The following is an 18,750-nucleotide window of genomic DNA, read 5'->3' as shown; positions in this document are numbered from 1 at the left end:
CCATTGAGGCAGTGATGCCGTCCAACTACCTCATCCTCTGCTGCCCCCTTTTCCTTTTGCCTTCCATCTTTCCCAGCATCAGAGCCTTTTCCAATAGGCTCACATCAGGCGAGGAACTGGCATCAACACATGAGGGCCTTTGTCACCTGGAGCTGAGCAAGGTGAAAAGGCAACATAGGCCAGCAAGAAGACGGGAAAGAAAACAGGGAGGGGACTGGTCAGGAGGTGGAGTCCTTCCGGGCACATGGCTGGCCCTCCCCAAGTCCTCGTGGACCCATAAGTCTGCCTTCACCTCTGGGAGACACAGAGGAGATGTGGGCTGGCCTGGAGGATGGCACCCAGGGTCCCCACCCCGCCTCCAATGCGTCTCCGCTATGTGACTTTAGAACACCTCCCTGCGGGGAGCAGCCCGTGCGCCAGACTACTAAGCCTGTGCTCTGGAGCCTGGGAGCCGCAACAGGAAAAGCCACTGCAGTGAGAAAGCCCGCAAACTGCAACTAGAAAGTAGCCCCCGCTGTCTCCAACTAGAGAAAGTCTGCCCGGCAATGAGGACCGAACACAGCTGAAAATAAATAAAATTTAAACAAGAACGAAAACTGCTTAGCATTGAGGTTGCCGAATCCAGGTACCAGGGAGGCTCTGACCTTCAGGGATGAAATGCTAAGCCCCCAGGTAACAAAGAATTTAACTTGAATATGTCACTCAGTGCTATTAAGGGACCATTCATTCATTCAGTCCATTCATTCATTCAACAAACATTTGTTGAGAATGAAATGTATAGCGGTAAAGAATCTGCCTGCAATGCAGGAGCCACAGATTTGATCCCTGGGGTCAGGAAAAGGAGACAACAACCCACTCCAGTATTCTTGCCTGCAGAATCCCATGGACGGAGAAGCCTGGCCCGCTACAGTCATGGGGTCACAAAGAGGCAGACATGACTGGAGGGATTAGCACGGATGCGCATACCTAGTGTGTAGCATGCATCGCCCTGAGCCCTGCCAGTCAGCATCCTTGTTCTGGGCGCTCTGGGGCTTTGAACAGTTACTGCCCCTAAAGTACTCTGTCCACGGTCCTCTCTCTGTCTTTGGAAAGGAACACAATGCATTCTACTTGCCATCATCAAGGACCCAGGTTTTAGGGAACAGAGATTGCCCAAAGATGATAATGATGAAGATTATGACACCAGCAAACAAAAAAAGTGATGTTTTCAGAGAGGTGAAGAGGTTTGCACACAGGAAACTTCCTGAGTAGAAGACAGGACAACATACCCGTTGCCCCAAGCTGTTAGGCCACAAATCTGACCCCAAATCTAAGCTCCCCAACATGATAGTATAGATTAGCCTTCTGCCACCCACCTGAGGGGAAGGACCAGTTTTCCTTCTGTATTTTCAACCTGTTGTGGGCTGATAATTTACAAAACGCACAAATCGTGTGCTTGAATGCTACAGTGATGTCAAGTTATTCTAAAAGTTTCTAAACACTTGCTCTCACTGTTGGTCTTTGTCTCATTGCTACTCAGCACCAAGCGATTCACGCACTTTCCCCCACCCCATCTACGAAGCACCCTTTGGGCTAGCAGTGAAGTGGCTGATGTCACAAGCCATCCAAAATCTAGCAGAACACACGTTACAAATACTCAAAATGGGAAGGCAGAGGTGCACTTACTTGCCGACGGCTGAAACCGGATCAGATCTTGCAGGTCAGTAGAAATCTGGAAGACGTGGCTGTAGAACTGCTGGACGGAATTCTTCAGGCCGGAGATCTCTCTGGAGTGTGTCCGGAGCGTCCCGTTCATCTGCCGGACGCAGCTCCAGAGGCTGTTCACGTGCTTGTTGAGCCCTTCCTTGATCTTCTGAAGGCTTCCAGAGATGGAGTCCAGCTTGCTACAGGTCTTTTCCACGTGAGACACCCTGTCCTCCACCACGGAGACCTCCCTCTGGACCCCGTGCGTCTTCTCCTTACAAGTGTCCAGCTCGCTGAGGACGAGGTCCTGCAGTTGCTGCCACCTGCCCTCCAGCTGCTGGCAGCAATGTACTGGGGGGGCCTGGGGAGATGGCAGGGGTGCCTCCGTCCTCCCCAGCTCACCCCCCTTGGACCATCCACCCCCTGCAGCCTTTTTCCCTCCTCTACCACCACTCAGCTCATTCTGTAGATGTCTCAAGTGGGCATCTGTGTGGTTGAGCCTAGAATAAAGAAAACTGACGTCCTGCTGAAGTCGCTGGATGCTGCGTTGCGTGTCCTGAAACTTCCCCTGCATTGTGTCGTTTAGAGATCTCAAAAGGTTCACTGTCTTGCCCCCGTTTTGCAAAGTGTCTTCCATCCCGCGAGGCTCTCCTCGGAGGTTCTGCAGGCACATGTCCTCCACCACCCGCACTTGGTCCTTCAGGCGCTTTAACTCCATCATGACCTGCGGGTGCCCAGCCCCCGACACAGTGGGCAGGGCTGCCACTGGGGGAGCAGGTTCCATCTCAGAGCCGTTCACCATCTCCAGGAGGGCGCTCCCCAGCCGCTCCTCCAGGGACTGTATTTTCTGATCAAGCAGCTGCCTCAGGCCATCCACCTCCCCATTAATGGTGCCCCGGAGGGTTTCTTCAATGTAAAAGCAGTGCTCCTCTGCGTTCCTCTCCGTCACGTTGATCCTTGCATCCAGTTCATGCCATCTGGCATCGAAGTCCACGTCCAGCTCTGGAACCTCGAGGCGGTCAAACTCATTGTCCAGTCGTGCGTTCAGTATTCTTGTTGCTTCAGCAACTCTTTCGATTTTCTGGTCTAACATCTTGATCTGTGGCCCCAAGTCATCAGGCTTGGTACCATCACAGCAATTTGCACCGGCTGGAGGGTCTTGGACCCGGGCTTGAAGGTCACTGATTTCTTTTCTCAGCTTGGCCTCCTTCTCTGCTATCAGCTCAATCACTCCCAGGTAGCTGCTCCCATAGTCATCACAGTTCTGCTGGAAACCGATCAACTTGTACTCGCACAAGTTCTTCAGATCAGCCAGCTTCCGGTCCATCCCTTCCATGAGCTCCTCCCTCAGGGCATCGATCTTACTGTCCACGTAGGCTTGGAAGAGCTCGCTGGTCGTCATGGTGACCGTTGGGCCCTGGGCGGCCTCCTGGAGCTGTCTGAGCTGCCCTTCGTAGCCCTTCACTTTCCCGTCCAGCTCCTCCAGCTTGTCACTCTTGGTCTTCAGGGCATCCTTGACTTCAGCCAGTTCAGACTTGATGTCCTTCATTCCTGACTCCTTATTGTTGAGGACACCGGGGGGCTGAGCCGTTTCCGGTTCTCCACCCACGGCGCTGTTCGGCGTTGGCCGGGGGTGCAGGTTACTGAGCCATGAGGCCAGCATCTTGCTGGCATCATCCTGGACGGCGTGTTTGAGGTTTTCGCTCACTCCAGCAACGGAAGACTGAAGGTCCAGAACTGTCCTGGTGAGCCGGAGAACCTTCTCCTCCAGCACCTGAATTTTCTTTTCCTGCAGTTCCTGGGGCCCCTGTTTTGGATCTTTTGTCTGACTTGGGTCTGCTGCAGGAGTGGGTGACAAAGTCTTCTTAGGCTCTGAGACTCGGCTTGGTTCATTGTCTGTTACAAGAAAAAAAGAGTTGGACACGACTTAACATTTCCTGTTTAGGAAAACATACCCGGTTTCTGCAAAGATAACTGACAGAGTACTCCTGGGATACACTCAAACCTCCCCCTATGACTCCCCTCTCACCACACACAGGCAATTACTCTGCTGGAGTGGAAAAGATGATGGGCGTTAATTCAAACAGACCTCCAGGGGATTCTGGCTCTGCTGTCTGTAGTCCGCCCTCGAGCAAGTTAATCCACTTCTGTGAACTATAATCCCCTCATCTATGACTATCTTCCCTCCTTGGGTTGTTAAGAGAATATTCACATGACAGATATACAATGGTCTCTTTCACCCTGAAGGGAAATATTCTTTACTTATATTATCATCAGAACATATCATTCCCACATTCGTAACTGCAGTCACACCCCGACAGCTGACTGCACTCTGTAACCACAAGAAGCCACTTGGGATCCACCCATTAGTTGTTGGGTGGTATGATACCATGGCTTCCCCGGTGGCTCAGCAGTAAAGAATCTGCCTACGATGCAGGAGCCACAGGAGATGCAGGTTCAATTCCTGGATCAGGAAGATCCCCTGGAGAAGGGAATGGCAACCCATTCCAGTATTCTTGCCTGGAGAATCCCACAGACGGAGGAGCCTAGTGGGCTACAGTCCATGGGGTCCCAAAGAGCCGGGCACAGCTGAAGCAACTTAGCACACAGGCACACGATACCATAAGAGCAGCAAGTTATCCTCCAAGCAACTCCTAAATATTCTCTTTCTTTTATTAGCATTCCTGCGCTAAGAGTCTCACAGACATTGTTTAGCACCATCATGCAGTTGGAGAAACTAAAAGCAAAAGAGAGATAAAACAGAGTCTATTGGCGTCTCCCAACAACAGAGTCATGTGGCCCTATGTAGTGAGGTTCACTAAGTCAAAAGAATACATTGAAATCTTTTTTTACCCATGTCCCACTCAGCTTTGAGATCTCAGATCCAAGACCAAAGATTGAACCTGGGCCTCCAAAGTGAAAGTGCCTAACCACTGGACCACCAGGGAAGTCCCCGAACATTGAATTTTTGATAATTCTACTTTGAGAAATATACCCCACAAGGAAAGAGCCCAAAAGAAAAATCATAAAATAATTGTGATGAGTCATAAAAAGAAAATAAACATGATATATAGAGAGATAAACAAAAAAAAGTCATCAAAATCTGAGACACATGATGTCACAGAACACAAGGAACACTAGAAAGAGGTTAAAGGACTTCCCTAGTGGTCTAATGATTAGGACTCTCTGCTTCCACTGCTGCAGGTCCAGGTTTGATCCCTGGCTTCCCTGGTAGCTCAGACGGTAAAGAATCCTCCTGCAATGCAGGAGATCCACGTTCAGTCCCTGGGTTGGGAAGATCCCCTGGAGAAGGGAATGGCAACTCACTCCAGTATTCTTGCCTGGAGAATCCCCATGGACAGAGGAACCTGGCAGGCTACAGTCCATAGGGTCATAAAGAGTTGGACACAACTGAGCGACTAATACACTGGGAACTAAGATCTCACAAGTCGTGTGGCACAGCCAAAAAATAAAATGCAAAAATTAATATAAAAAAGAAAAGATTTAAGAATTAACATCAACAAGTCTGCAGACAATATTGAGACCTAGCAAGTAAAGTGGAAAAAGTCACACACAACACAGATTATGACATAAAATGCACTAATGTCCACTGACAAACAGTGGAAGTAACTTTAGAATGTGGTAGATATTTGAGCTTAATGGTCATTGTTTTTTCCTCCTGTAACTTTTGCAGATGATCATAACAACAGTTATTATTCATTAAAAGCAACTTAGTGGTAAAACCAAGACTTGAGTTTAAATGCTCCAACTCCCAAGCAGAAAACTAGAAAGAACACCTTGTTTTCCATACTGAAAAAATTCTCTCAGGACACTAGACATAAAAGTCAGCAAGTCACGTACAAATGAAATGCTGTTCTGAGCAAAGGAAATTTTTTTTAAAGGGCAGGAGAAGGGGGGAGGATCAGAATGTAAGCAGATGTTTTTCCTTCATATACTACTGGTGACTAAAAAAACTGCTACAAATTTTTGGAAGAATAACTTGGAGAATGTATCAAAATACTCAGAGTCCTTTGGACTCTGCAATTACACTTCTAGAAATTTATTCTAGTAAATAGTAAGGATTAATCCAAAAATTTAACAGAAAAAGTACTTATTCAAATACTATCTATATAATAATGAAAAACTGAAAACAGCCTAAGGGACCAACAGTACAAGGTTGTATCCAAACAATCACACTCTATGCAGCCAAGAAATGATACTATGGAATATCTAATGACATGGATTTTTTTCATCAATTAAAAATTAAAATCAGTTAAAAATGTAAAAATAAGTGCCCAAAACAATGTGTTCATTATAATGATGGTGGATTGAGGATAAGTACTTCCTTTCATCCTGAAATCCCATTAATGGCAAAAACAACAAAAACAAAACAAAGAAACCCCAACCAAGTCACACATAAAAACTGGGAATCAAAATGGTTTTCACAGTGCATTGGAAACTAGAAGGAAAAGAATTTTTTAATTGAAGCATAATTGATTTACAATGTTGTGTTAGTTTCAGGTATTCTCTTCTTTAATTGCTCAGACCTGTCCAACTCTCTTGCAACCACATAGACTGTAGCCCGCCAGGCTCCTTTGTCCACGGGATTCTCCAGGCAAGAATACTGGAGTGGGTTGCCATTTCCTCCTCCAGGAGATTTTCCTGACCCAGGGATTGAACTCTCATCTCGTGCATTGGCAGGTGGATTCTTTACCACTGAGTCACCTGGGAAGCCCGGTTTTGGGTATACAGAAGTGATTCAGATAAATAAATATATATATAATCTCTCTATATATAGATAAATAGATAATATATATTAATAAATATATTAAAAATATATATAATCTTATATATATATTCTTTTGTCCCATATATATTCTTTTTTCCCATATAGATCATTTACAAGATATTAAGCATTACAAGTATTGAGTTCCATGTGCTATACAGTCAGTCCTTGTTTCTCTATTTCACATACAGCAGTGTGTATCTGCCAATCCCAAATCCCTAACTTATCCCTCCTCCCAGCTTCCCACTTTGGTAACCATAAATTTGTTTTCTATATCTGTAAGTCTGTTCCTGTTTTGCAAATAAGCTCATTTGTGTCATTTTTTAAAAATTCCACATAAAGTGATATTACATGAAATTTGTCTTTCTCTGATTTACTTCACTTAGCACGATAATCTCTAGGTCCATCCAGATTGCTACAAGTGGCCTCAGTTCATTCTTTCTATGGCTGAGTAATATTTCATTGTCTATATGTACCATGTCTTCTTTATCATTCATCTGTCTATGGACATTTACGTTGCTTCCAGGTCTTGGCTATTGTAAATAGTTAAGCAATGAACATCAGGGCGCATGTATCTCTTTGAATTATGATTTTCTCTGGATATATGCCCAGGAGTGGGATCGCTGGATCATGCAGTAACTCTTTTTAGTTTTTCAAGGAGCCCCCGTACTGTTCTCCATAGCGGCTGTACTAATGTACATTCCAACCAACAGTGTATGAGGATTCCTTTTTGAAACTAGAAGAAAATTGAGCAATGCTTTTAAAATTCTAAAGGAAAATTATTTCCAACCTAGACTTCTGAAGCTGGAGTAAATATACTTTTAGACTATCATGTCAAAAAGTTTACCTCCCACACAATCTTCTCATAAAACTACTGAATGATGTGCTTTACCAAAACAAGGGAATAATATAAGAAAGAGCAAGCAGGGGAGGGGCGGGGGGAGAGGAAGCAGGGAATGGACAGAAGTCAGTGACGATCACAGCCGGGCAGTGGGGAACAAGGACAAGCAGCTGACCACTCCAGGTGGGGCAGGGGAGGAAGCTCTAGGAGAGACTTCAAGAAGATGAAACTGATGTACCTGAACATACTGAGCGGACATGTAGACAACAGCAGAGAGTTTGGGTTGAAACGGGGATTAAAAATACAGAAAACCAAGCAAAGAAAAATAAAACTATTAACACTAGAGAAATCAAAAAACTGTGTAGAAAAGGTAACATATTCATAGCACCACACTACAGGGCTCAGCTGTAAACACTATGTAACTACTACAATGGAACCAATAAATACTGAACAGATGAAAATACCGTATAACTGAATGGAAAGGATGGGGGTGTGGAAGCCTCATGTTAGATGAAAGGGACTTAATTCCTCACCTTCCATAATAAGAAGTAAAGGATGTGGAGGTAAATTCCAAAAGACCATCTAAAGAGTTTAAAGAAATGCTCACATCAGCAGCACATATACTGAAATGGGGAGGATACAGAGAAGATTAGCATGGTCCCTGCACAAGGATGGCACGTATGTGAAGCATTCCATGTTTTTAAGCAACCTAAGTGGTGGTACTAGTGGGTAAAGAACCCGCTTGACGATGCAGGAGACTTAAGAGACACAAGTTTGATCCCTGGATCGGGAGGATCCCCTGGAGGAGGGCATGGCAATCCACTCCAGTATTCTCGCCTGGAGAATCCCATGAACAGGGGAGCTAGGTGGGCTACAGTCCATGGGGTGGCAAAGAGTCACAGGACTGAGCAACTTAGCGCACACACACACACGTCCATCAACAGATAAATGGATAAAGAAGATGTGGTGTATACACACATACAATGGAATATTGCTCAGCTATAATAATGCCTTTTGCAACAATATAGACAGATATGGAGGGTACCATGCTTACAGAAATAAAAATCAGACTAGAGAAAGACAAATACCCTACATTATCAGTTATGTGTGGAAGCTAAAAAATAAATGGATGTATATACAAAAACAAGAACAAACTCACAGATAACAGAGAACAAACTGTTGGTTACCAGTGGGGAGAGGGAAAAGGGGAGGGACAAGACTGGGGCAGGAGATTAAGAGATACACACTACTATGTATAAAATAAATAAGCCACAAGGACATACTATACAGCACAGGGAAATACAGTCTTTATTTGCAATAACTTTAAATGAAATATAATCCATGAAAATACCGAGTCACTTTGTTGCACACCTATAATTAATATTGTAAATCAACTATACTTCAATTTAAAAAAAAATTGTAAGAGTTTAAAGCAATTACTCCTGAGAAGAAGGGAAACTAGGGGAGAAAGGGAATTACCGCTTTCCCTAATAGTCCTTATATTATAAAGCTATTCAACTCATTAAACTATATGTATGCTTAAACTTTTACAAGATAAAAGCTAAAACTAAACAAAACAGAAATAAACTGTCTACTATGGTCCAACAAGCCGTCTCGGAGTCCCCATCAGAGCACCGATTGTGCTTTGTTGTAATTCCTTTTCTAGTGTCTGCCTCGACTTTTTCTCCAAAACACCTCGGTATAGAGACTGCAGATCTAGAAGCTCAATAAATATTTGTGGGATGAATGAATTTTTCTTTAACAAAAATATATATGCAGATACAGAAAAGAGTGCTGTGTTTTACAGTAAAATGTTAACAGTATTTCTCATTTGGTGGTAAGATTAGGTGTACTTCCTCCGCCCCCCCCTTCTTGGCCTGGCTCTGCAACATGCAGGATCTTAGTTCCCCAACCAGGGATGGAACCCAGGCACCCTGCTACGGGAACACGAAGTCTTAACCACTGGACCACTGGGGAAGTCCAAGATGATGTATACTTAAATATTTTTCCTATATGTTTCAAGTGAAAGTAAGTCGCTCAGTCATGTCCGACCCTTTGCAACCCCATGGACTATACAGTCCATGAAATCCTCCAGGCCAGAATACTGGAGTGGGTAGCCTTTCCCTTCTCCAGGGGATCTTCCCAACCCAGAGAATGAACCCAGGTCTCCCACATTGCAGGCAGATTCTTTACCCGCTGAGCCACAAGGGAAGCCCCATATGTTACAAACATTCTTTAACTGCTATGCACTACTTTTGTAATAAAAAAGTTATTTTTAAAATAACAGATCTGTTTTTCAGGTCAATGGTGGCAGCCTTGCAGCAGAGGCAGAGATGCAGATCTTTGTGAAGACCCTGAAGGGCAAGACCTTCACCCCTGAGGTCAAGCCCAGTGACACCACTGAGAATGTCAAAGTCAAAATCCAAGATCAGGAAGGCATCCCGCCTGACCAGCAACATCTAGTTTTTGTCAGCAAACAGCCGGAGGATGGGCTGTGCTCTGTCAGACTACAAAATCCAGAAAGAGTTCACCCTGCCTTTGGTGCTTCGTCTGTGAAGCAGCATCCTTGAGCCTTCCCTCTGCCAGCTCGCTCAGAAATACAACTGAGACAAGATATCGGCTGCATTACGATCACCTATAGCCCCAGAGGTCAACTGCTGCAAGAAGCGTGGCCACACCAACAACCTGCGCCCCAGGAAGAATGTCAAATAAGGCTGCTCTGCCGGCTTCTCTGCCCTCGGGGCAGCCTCCTGCCTGTGGCCTCAGTAAAGTTTCCCTTTTGTTGACTGAAGCAATAAAAAATAATAATAATAATAAATAAAATCTGTTTTATAGAGAATATTGAGAAACACCACTCGTTTCAAAACTGAAAACACCTCATCAGAAAATATAATCATTTAAGAATGACAAACATCTAACTCATAAGAAAATCAATGGCAACCCACTCCAGTACTCTTGCCTGGAAAACCCCATGGATGGAGGAGCCTGGTAGGCTGCAGTCCATGGGGTCGCTAAGAGTCGGACATGACTGAGCGACTTTAGTTTCACTTTTCACTTTCATGCATTGGAGAAGGAAACGGCAACCCACTCCAGTGTTCTTGCCTGGAGAACCCCAGGGACATGGGAGCCTGGTGGGCTGCCGTCTATGGGGTCACACAGAGTTGGACATGACTGAAGTGACTTAGCAGCAGCAGCAGCATAAGAAAATCTAAGTTTTCTCACTGAACTTTAAAAAAGAAGAAAGATAAAGTGATGTAGAATAAAATGTCAAAATATTTTTGTCCATAAAAGTCAGCCTCCTGGGGACTTCCCTCGTGGGCCACTGGTTAAGACCCCACACTTCCAATGAAGGGAGCAAGAGTTCGATCCCTGGTTGGGGAACTAAAATCCTACAAGCTGCACCGCGTGGCCAAAAAATTTTTTAAAGTCAGTCTCTTAAGTGTTAGTTGCTCAGTCATGTCTGATTCTTTGCAAACCCATGCACTGTAGCCTGCCAGGCTCCTCTGTCCATGGGATTCTCCAGGCAAGAATACTCGAATGGGTTGCCATTCCCTTCTCCAAGGGATATTCCCAACCCAGGGGTCGAACTGCTCCTGCACTGCCAGCAGATTTTTTACCATCTGTTAATGTTATACTTAAAAGCCAAGGTGGAAAAAAATACAATAAAATAAGATAAAAAATAAATACAAAAAAAAAGCCAAGCTGGGACTTCCCTGGTGATCCAGTGGCTAAGCTTCTGTGCTTCCAACTCAAGGGGCCCAGGTTCAATCCCCAGTTAGGGAAATATTAAAAGGTTCCACATCTTCCAATTAAGACCCAGCATGGCCCCATAAGTAAATAAGAAATGAATATTAAAAAAAAAAAAAAGGTGAAAATTATCATTGATTTCTATTCATTGAGTTTGTGCTACCTCACTTAAAAAAAAAATCAGAAGCAAATTAAGAACAACCTCACTGGAACCTTCTAACTCTGGGTTTAGCGTTTCAAATATGCTCACTGCGCTTGGTTGCTTCAGTTGTGTCTGATTCTTGCAACCCCATGGACTGGAGCCCACGAGGCTCTTCTGTCCATGGGATTCTCCAGGCAAGAATACCGTGGTGGGTTGCCATGCCCTCCTCCAGGGGATCTTCCCGACCCAGGAACTAAACTTGTGTTTCCTGTGTCTCCTGCACTGCGGGCAGATTCTTTTACTGCTGAATATCTCACCCCAAACAGAATGAGAATGATTCTATTTCCCTATTTCAAAAAAAAAAAACAAAAACAATTTTAGGGTCTTCAAATTCAGGTTTAAGGAAGTTTGCACATGAAAACGAAAGTAAAAACAAGCCAGGCGTCCTTACATCATTACATGAGAATCTCTTCTGTCTCTGCCTCAGGCCACACAAGGCTGAAAACCAGCCTCATCTCCTCTAAGGTCTTGGTTTTCACAACCAGCTGGCCCTAACAAAGCAATTTATTTTTTAAAAGTTTGTCTTTTAAAATCGCTACTGTTTCCGCACATCAATATGAGTGCCACATGCCTCCTGCAGGCATAGGGGTGTGTTCCTGGAAGCTCTGGGAAAGCCCCGCATGTAACTCACGAAGCCTGGAGTTGGAAGGAGCGGCGATGAGCAGGGCTGAGCACAGGAGGGCAGTGAGTTACCTGTGGGTTTCTTCAAGCTGTTGCGGGGCCGAGCGGGCGTGGGGCGGGGCATCCTCCCAGGGTCTCTGGGACCTTCTTGACAGTTTCCCCCCCTGAAGCCAGGGCAGCACCTCCATTCCAACTGCGTCACCGTCTTGTACCTGGTGACATACCTGGGTCTGACATTCACGCGATACCTGCCAAAGAGCAAGGTGGCATCTCTCGTTACTGGCTGCTGCAGCAGACACCCCGGCCCTCCTGGCTGCACCCAAGTGAATAGGCCCCAGGTCACTGCTATCTGCAGGCTGACCCGGAGGGGTCACTGGTCTCCTCCAGTCCAGCCTTGCCCCCCACCGCTTTCCTCCATCTCTTGGATCCACCTGCCCCCAGCTCCCCTCCCTTGAAAGGCTGGAGAAACAGACAACTCAGAAAACCTTGGCCCATGACTCTCATTGAGAGTACAGAGAGCGTTAGTTGCTCAGTTGGGTCTCTTTGCGGCCCTATGGACTGTAGCCCCCAGGCTCCTCTGTCCATGGGATCCTCCAGCAAGAACACTGGAATGGGTTACCATGCCCTTCTCCAGGAGATCTTCCTGACCCTGGGATCGAACTGGAGTCTCCTGCATTGCAGGCAGATTCCTTACCATCTGAGACACCAGGGAAGAAGGTGTGACTCACTGGATGTGGACATTTTTCAAAAACTGGGCTTTCACTTCACTGAAGAACTTCTATTTGACAATTTGCTGCCTGGTGGAGATTCTCCCAGGCCAAGTCAGGCTCATTTGGTTCGTGTTTTACACAAACATGCCTGGCATCCTCGCCTCCCACCCCCCGTGTATTTATCTCGGCACCTTCTTTCCTGACACCTGGCAAAGGGAGCGGTGAGCCTCTGCAGGCCCACTTCATGCTATTTGTGTTGAGATCTTGGTGGCTCAGATGTTGAAGAATCCACCTGCAATGCAGGAGACCCAGGTTCAATCCCTGGGTAGGGAACATCCTCTGGAGGAGGAAGTGGCAACCCACTCCAGTATTCTTGCCTGGAGAATCCCCAGGACAGAGGAGCCTGGCGGGCTACAGTTCATGGGGTTGCAAAGAGTCGGACACGACCGGGCGACTAACACTAACTAATGCACACTTGGGCATCACAGAGACCCTGGAAACAAGCTGGAAGGTCCGTCAGACCCAGGGCTGGACCTCATCCCAGGGCAGAGAACTGATCCAGGACCCCTGGGCGCCCAGGGGGGCCAAGCCGGAGTTCACCCCCAGGGACCCTGCTCACAGCACAGAGGCGAGCGGCTCCTCGCCCACCTCGGCTTCTCCTGCCGACAGCAACCCCAGCTTTCTTGATCCTCGGTCAGCTGCTCTTCATGTCTAACCCCAGCACTAGCAGCCAGCTCCCTTTTCGGGTCTACAGGCACCCTTGAGCCGGCCAAAGGACTCCACCTCCGGCCCTGGCCTCGGGCAGGTGGAGTTCAAAGTCACATTCCTGAGAGAATCACACGTGGCTGAACGTCACGGACTTCCGGCACCCCGGCTGAGGGGCCCGGGCATGACATGGAGAACCACACGAGCCAGGCAGTCCCCCAGGCCGGACGGGCAAGGCGACCCTGCGGAGTTCTCGGGGCCGGCGACGGCGCTGCCGGGCGGGAGGGACCCCGCGCCTGGCCGACCGCCTCACCTGGTCTTGAGGGCACAGTTCTCAGCCTTGGCCGCGTGTCACACTCACCAGGGATCTGTGACAGACCGCCCGTGTCTGGGCCCGGCCTCAGCGGCTCTGCTATGACTGGACCCTGATGCAGCCTGGGTGTGTGGATTTTGAGATGCTTGGGTGGCAACCTTTTCGGGAAAAATTGATGGACATCCCAATAAGTAAGACAGAAAAGAAGGGTTGCTCAAGCGGTTAGGGGGAAAGGGTGGAAAAGCAGAGGCAAAAGCCCCCTCCTAGGCCCTTAATTCTCATTCCTCCCACATCCCCCATCGAGGTCCCACTGGAGACATCATCCCCAGCTCACAGATGGAAAAACAGAGGCTCAAAGAGGTTAAGTGACTCCTCCCAATGGTCAGGAAGGGCCAGAATGCATGCATGCTCAGTCACTTCAGTCGTGTCCAACTCTTTTGTGACCTCATGGACTGTAGCCCACCAGGCTCCTCTGTCCACAGGACTCTCCAGGCAAGAATATTGGAATGGGTTGCCATTCCCTTCTCCAGGAGATCTTCCCAACCCAGGGATCAAACCCGGGCCTCCTGCATTACATGTGGATTCTTTACCGTCTAAGTCACTAGGGAAGCCCCAGGAAGGGCCAGGACTGACTTTAAACCCATGTTCTCCCCTGCACCCACTGTGGCCCTCCCAGCATATGGAAGCCATGGGCCTCCCTGGCAACTGCCCTAAATTCAAAGCCACCCCGCCCACTTGAAGATGTTCCAGAGGCCCCACAAGCTGGGTGAGAAGACAGCCTGAGCATCTAATTCGGTCCAGGTACACTCCTGCCCTCTCCCCCCGCCCGGCACCCCACCTACCCAAAGCATCTTCTCTGTGGCCCCAGAAACTACAGGAAAAGAAAGAAAAATCCTATTTCATTGTTTTGCTCAAGCACAGCCTAATGCTGGAAAAATGTGTGATCTCAGGAAAACCTGGTTCCTCTGAGCATTTAGGATTGAATGTGAAAATGGGTTTGCTCCGGGGTTTTGTTCGTGTGCCAGGCGATGACAGCCCACAGTAAGCCCTCTGACCACAGCTGAGCCAGGAGGAGAGGCTCTGAGGCTGGTGGACGAGGGACAACCCCTACCCCACCCCATCCAACCTGAGCCGGGGGCCTTAGCCCCTCACATCCCAAGAGAGTGCTTGGTTCTCCAACATACTTCATTCTTCTCCCTGAAGGGAGTGATGATTTTGGAGCCAGCTTCTAAGTTAGGAAAGTTCCCTGGAGTGAGCGCCGCCTTCTCCACCCTCCCCACTCCCATTGCTATAGGGTTTCTGGTTTCAATGGACTTCAGATTGGCCGCGTCTCCCACCAAGTTTCCAGCCCCAGAGACAGCTGGAAGCCATCAGGGGCCACCTCCACTGTGGGAAAGCTCACGGCCACGTCCCTGCACAGGACGATACAATGCCGAGGCATCTGCGGGTCCCCAGGCCTCTGCTGGGGGGAGGGGGTGTGATAGGGGAGGTAGGGATGTTTGGTCCCACAGCATTTCTAGGGTATCTCCAAAAAATGGGGTTGCCACTTCCCCAAGGGCAGCCAGGGGGCTCCCCAGAGGGTGGGGAGGCCCCAAGTAGGACCCCCAGGCCTGCTCTGCGTCACCCTGGCTTCGCGGAACAGTATCCCCTACAGGGAGCTTTTAATAAAATATTTTATTACTTATTTATTTGTGGCTGTTCTGGGTCTTTGTTGCCGCACACAGGCTTTCTCGAGTTGCAGTGAGTGGGGCGGGGGTGGGGCGCCACTCTCTAGTTGTGGTGCACGGGCTCATCTAGCCTGCAGCAAGTAGGATCTTCCTGGACCAGGGATCGAACCTGTGTCCTCTACATTAGCAGACAGATTCTTATCCACTGTACCAGGGAATTCCCCAGGGAACTTTTTAAATATGCCCAGGCCTTTATCCTCAAAATTCTGATTTCATTGGTCTGGAGCAAGGGGTCCCCAGGCATGTGTGCCTTGCAAAAACTCCCCACATAATGGCTAAGCACAGCCAGAATTGAGAAGCACCCCAGACTCTGGCAGGGAGTGAATGGAGCCCCTGGCCTGGTGCTAGTTTGATGCTCCATAGACATTCACTGCATCAGCGAGCTGCACCCAGCTGGGGCGGCCGAGGATGGCCTGCAGCCAAAGGGACAGAGTCATGGCAGGTGGGGCTGGAGCCTTGGCCCCCATCCCAGCCCCGGGTCAGGACTGGAACAGCATTCTGTGCCCTGGGGATCTCTGACCAGCTGCCTCAGGCCCCCCTGGGGGCAGGGTCGGGGGCAGGGAGGCAATGAGCTGCCCCACAGCCCCACCTAACTCCCCTCCTCTCCTCTGAAGTCCTTTTGGGTTTTTTTTTGCAGGGGAGGGTGAGACAAAAGTTCACCATTTTTACAAGTTCCCCTGGGTCAAGGCACCAGATGAGCCCAGGAGATGCTAACAAGAAGGCAGGTGGGAGAAAAGGACTAGAAAAGTTGACTCAGAACTCAGGGACCATGGGGCTGGAAATATGCCTGTTAACACACAAGGGGACAAAGTGACTGTGCCTCCGTGTGATGTCACCCCCGTGAAGATGCCTTCCTAGCAGGAGGAGAGACCTTCCCTCACCTGCTTCCAATTACACTTGAATTTGCTCGTCCAGAATTCATCCTTCTCCCACAGCCCAAAGCCCCAAGAAGGCAAGAACGCCTGGCTCTGTTCCCCACAGTGTCCCTGTTCTTCACACTGTCCTACTGTGCTGAATAATTAACTTATTAATTGCTAATCAATAACTGATTGATCAAACAATTAATTAATGATACTATGCCCACCTTTGACCAGGTTTGGGAGAGTCCAATGTCCATACAGAAAAACCCAGAGTGGACTTCTCTGGTGGCGCAGTGGATAAGAATCACCTGCCAATGCAGGGGACACAGGTTCGATCCCTGGTCGGGGAAGATCCCACATGACACAGAGCAGCTACGCCTGTGCACCACAACTACTGAAACCCCTGTGCCCGAGAGCCTTTGATCCAGAACGAGAGAAGCCACTGCAATGAGAAACCCATCTGCCGCAACTAGAGAGTGGCCCCCTGCTCACTGCAACTCAAGAAAAGCCTTTGCAGCACTGAAGACCCAGCACAGCCAAAAATAAATAAAAATTCAGAAAACAAAAATTAAAGCCCCAGAGTGATCGATCCCCAGGTCCCACCCAGAAGAACTGGCTTCCTGAGTCCTGCTGTGGTTTAGTCTCCAAGTCAAGTCTGACTCTTTGCGACCCCATGGACTATAGCCCACCAGGCTTCTCTGTCCATGAGATTCTCCAGGCAAGAATACTGGAGTGGGTTGCCATGCCCTCCTCCAGGGGATCTTCCTGACCCAGGGATCAGACCTGCATCTCCTGCACTGGCAGGCGGACGCTTTACTGCCGAGGCACCAGGGAAGCCCCCTGGAGTCCTACCAGAGCCCAGTCAAGCCCCAGGGCCCACAGTCATGGGAACAGGACAAGACTCAACACCAGAAGGTGAGCGAGCACTGTGCTTTCCAAGAAGACAGCTGTTATCTGGGGCAGCTGTTTAAATATAAACTGATTAAAATTAAATTAAACCGAACATCTAGTTGCTCAGTCACACTATCCACATTTCACATGCTTTGCAGCCACAGGGTTAGATAAACAACGTTAACGTCTCCATCACCACAGAAAGTTCTGTAGAACAGGGCTGGCCAAGACAGTCACAAGATTGTCAAGGGAATAGCAACAGGCCCATGTCTATCTGTTCATCTGATTTCTCCTCCCGTGTCTCCAGCAGCAAGCGGAACACGTGTTCTTGAAATAACCGCCCGTCACTGGCAGAGGACCCGTCACACAGCGGCCACGCACAGTACGGGTCCTTTTCCTGCATCCCGAGTTTACCTGTGTTTTACTTTACATTCCACACAAACTGAAAGCCCGGCAGGTCCTGGGGGACACTCACTTGACTGGGATTTCTCCCAAGAACAGACTTTCTAGTAAATTCCTCTCCATCCTCCAGACACTGGCTGGCCCCAAAGAACCTAGAGCCAGCTCTTGTTGCTTCATTCCACATGCGTGGTTCCACACAGGATCATTCAGAATGGGACAGATGATGCAGAAGAGGTGCTTCCTCCCCCGAGTAGGGAGCACCCAGGTCCGGGGAAATCACCTCCTCCCCCGGAGCGGGAGACACGAGTTCAATTCCTGGGTCAGGAATATCCCCTGGAGAAGGAAATGGCAACCCACTCCAGTACTCTTGCCTGGACAATCCCATAGACAGAGAAGCCTGGCAGGTCACAGTCCATGGGGTTGCAAAGAGTCGGACACGACTGACCGACTAACACTCTCACTTTCTTTCACTTTCCAGGGACAAGGAAAGTCCACACATGTAAACTCGAGAAGTCATCTCCCAGTTTCGAATGTGCACCCAGGGCCGACTTGGGTGTCTGACGCTCAGCTACTGCTCCAGGTTTTCCATAGAGCAGTTCAGGCCGGCCACAGCAATTCCGTTTGTTTGTTTGTTTTAAAACTGTGGTTAAAATACACATTACCCACAGTTCACTGTCTTGGCCATTTTTAACAGCACAGTTCAGTGGCACAAGTACATTCACAGCGTTGTACAAACATCACCACCACCACCACCACCATCTACAGAACATTTTTATCATCCTAAACGGAAACTCTATGCCCATATTAAACACTAACTCCCAGCGCCCACCTCCCAGCCCCTGGCAACCACTCTTCTCGTCTCTCTAAATCGGACTGCTCTCGGTCCATCATATAAGTAGAATCACATAGCATTTGTCCTTCTGTAACTGGCTTTGTGTTACTTACATAATGTCCTTGTAGGAGAGGAAAAAACTTTTCTTCCACCCTCTTATGGGGCTTCCCTGGTGGTTCAGATGGTAAAGAATCTGCCTGCAATGCTGGAGATGAAGGTTCAATCCATGGATCAGTAAGATCCCCTGGAGAAGGGAATGGCAACCCACTCCAGTATTCTTGCCTGGAGAATCCCATGGACAGAGGAGCCTGGTGGGCTATAGTCCATGGGGTCGCAAAGAGTCAGATATGACTGAGGGACTAACACTTTCTACCCTCTTATATTTGTTCCTGGGGCCTGTGAATCAAACTGACAAAAGGCAGATTAACAG

At 48.2% G+C, this 18,750-nt stretch overlaps 1 protein-coding gene, 1 non-coding gene and 1 pseudogene across 3 annotated transcripts in view; 2 read left to right on the top strand and 1 right to left on the bottom strand.

Moving 5' to 3' along the window:
- The window catches only part of EMILIN2 (elastin microfibril interfacer 2), a 56,083-nt gene that overhangs the window by 16,785 nt on the left and 20,548 nt on the right, over positions 1-18,750 (bottom strand). For both annotated transcript variants that reach the window (XM_065932517.1, XM_065932516.1), the window contains exons 3-4: positions 11,953-12,128; positions 1,666-3,579 (exon numbers count right to left, since the gene is read on the bottom strand). In XM_065932517.1, coding sequence (XP_065788589.1) covers positions 1,666-3,579; positions 11,953-12,128 — 2,090 coding nt within the window. The remainder of the gene's footprint in view (positions 1-1,665; positions 3,580-11,952; positions 12,129-18,750) is intronic.
- Positions 7,910-8,012, top strand: LOC136168040 (U6 spliceosomal RNA). Its single transcript, XR_010663204.1, has one exon. It is a non-coding gene; the product is annotated as a U6 spliceosomal RNA (small nuclear RNA).
- On the top strand, positions 9,638-10,022 carry LOC136167648 (ubiquitin-ribosomal protein eL40 fusion protein-like; annotated as a pseudogene).

Source organism: Muntiacus reevesi, chromosome 4 (assembly GCF_963930625.1).
Source record: "Muntiacus reevesi chromosome 4, mMunRee1.1, whole genome shotgun sequence".
Lineage (NCBI taxonomy): Eukaryota > Metazoa > Chordata > Mammalia > Artiodactyla > Cervidae > Muntiacus > Muntiacus reevesi.
This window is presented reverse-complemented; position numbering and strand designations above follow the sequence as displayed.